The sequence below is a fragment of the Sinocyclocheilus grahami genome, unplaced genomic scaffold, assembly GCF_001515645.1.
Source record: "Sinocyclocheilus grahami isolate Dianchi unplaced genomic scaffold, SAMN03320097.WGS_v1.1 scaffold54.1, whole genome shotgun sequence".
In the NCBI taxonomy this organism is placed as follows: domain Eukaryota; kingdom Metazoa; phylum Chordata; class Actinopteri; order Cypriniformes; family Cyprinidae; genus Sinocyclocheilus; species Sinocyclocheilus grahami.
The window spans coordinates 1,570-3,433 of record NW_015505233.1 but is presented as its reverse complement, the minus strand read 5'-3'; the positions used below and the strand labels follow the sequence as shown (position 1 = coordinate 3,433).

At 40.9% G+C, this 1,864-nt stretch overlaps 1 protein-coding gene across 1 annotated transcript in view; it reads left to right on the top strand.

The window, feature by feature from the left end:
• LOC107583612 (disheveled-associated activator of morphogenesis 1-like) overlaps window positions 1-1,847 on the top strand; it is a 66,068-nt gene extending 64,221 nt beyond the window's left edge. Inside the window, exon 20 of the mRNA XM_016269898.1 lies at window positions 1,027-1,847. Coding sequence (XP_016125384.1) covers window positions 1,027-1,236 — 210 coding nt within the window. The 3' untranslated portion in view covers window positions 1,237-1,847. The remainder of the gene's footprint in view (window positions 1-1,026) is intronic.
• Window positions 1,848-1,864: the final 17 nt, after the last annotated feature.

Below are 1,864 nucleotides of genomic sequence, written 5' to 3'. Positions count from 1 at the left end.
TCTCCAAAGGCGTTTCAGAGAATTTGGCAGTACATCCAACCGGCCTCACAACCGCAGACCCATTGAGCATGTTTGGGATGCTCTGGATCGGCGTATACGACAGCGTGTTCGAGTTCCTGCCAATATCCAGCAACTTCGCACAGCCATTGAAGAAGAGTGGACTAACATTCCACAGGCCACAATCAACAACCTGATCAACTCAATGCGAAGGAGATGTGTTGCACTGCGTGAGGCAAATGGTGGTCACACCAGATACTGACTGGTTTTCGGACCCCCCCGGACCCCCCAATACAGTAAAACTGCACATTTTAGAGTGGCCTTTTATTGTGGCTAGCCTAAGGCACACCTGTGCAATAATCATGCTGTCTAATCAGCATCTTGATATGCCACACCTATGAGGTGGATGGATGATCTCTGCAAAGGAGAAGTGCTCACTAACACAGATTTAGACAGATTTGTGAACAATATTTGAGAGAAATAGGCCTTTTGTGTACATAGAAAAAGTCTTAGATCTTTGAGATCAGCTCATGAAAAATGGGGGCAAAAACAAAAGTGTTGCGTTTATAATTTTCAGTGTATTTATGTGGAAAAAAATCTACTAGTCAGTACTTGTGATTACTGACTGTTTTTTTTTTTTTATTCTAACCATTTTTAAAGTAAAAAAAAGAGTACGTCTCCAAAATAAAATTAAAATCTCAAGAGCACAAGAAAGTGTAATATGTAAAGGGACCCTAAATATTTAAAAATTTACAAGACAAAATGCAGCTTCTGTCATTTTTTTCCAGTAAAAATCCTTGTCCTTTAACAATCTGAGAATTCATCAGAATAAAGGCATGCAACAGATTGAGAGGAGGGAGGTAATATAAATATGTCCCTCAAATTGACCAAAAAAAAAGGATGCTGCCTTTAATGTACACTGTGTAGTACGCATTGAGCAAACGAAACACCTCCCTGCAACACAATGACAGACATTAAGACGAAAATAAAACTTACAGTTCTGATTAATCTGAAATATTCTGTGAACAGCTCAAGGAACAGCGTGAGAAGGAAAGAAAAGCCCGGAAGGCCAAAGAGAACTGCGAGGAGGATGGAGAATTCGACGATCTGGTGTCCGCACTCCGATCCGGGGAGGTGTTTGACAAAGACCTGTCGAAGATGAAACACAACCGCAAGCGTCCCGTCAAGCAGAGCACAGAGAGCAGCAGAGAGAGACCCATCACCAAACTCAACTTCTGAGGAAGCTGCACGAGCGAGTGCTGCTGCCTGCTGATAGAGCTGAGATATTACACACGCGTGCAACAGCTCGACCTCAGTTTAGAACTGGAGAGGATATCCAGGCCCTGTTTAGTGCTGACTGCCAAAATACTTCTTAAGGATTTACAAAGTCTTTTCTAAACATGTAAATCAGTTGTGACAGTGTTTGTGCTGAAGATGACAGGAGTTTGTATGGTGCTTGTGCACCATAGTTCACAGAAATAATGAGCAGAAAGGGCTACAAACTGGTGCTGAAATACAGGAACACCCATTTTCACAACCATAAACCCCATTTATTTCTGTCTGCTCAGATACTGCTTACATTTTTGTTGAGTTATTGTTGGTGTACACTGTGCACTATCAAGAAACAGGCCTTGTTTTTTGCAATATGTGGTGTGCTAAACACTAAAAGTCAGTGTTTTGGAAGCAAAAGTGATTTTTGTCAAATTGTGGGATGCAGTGATACTTAATTGGACGATGTAATTGGTTTGTTTGTAATGAGTATTTCCTTTTGTTCCACTTGTAACTCAAGCACAAGCGTTTGTTTGTTAATAAACTGTCCATTCCAGACCTGTTAAAGCACAACTTTAAATCCACAAAACAACATCTT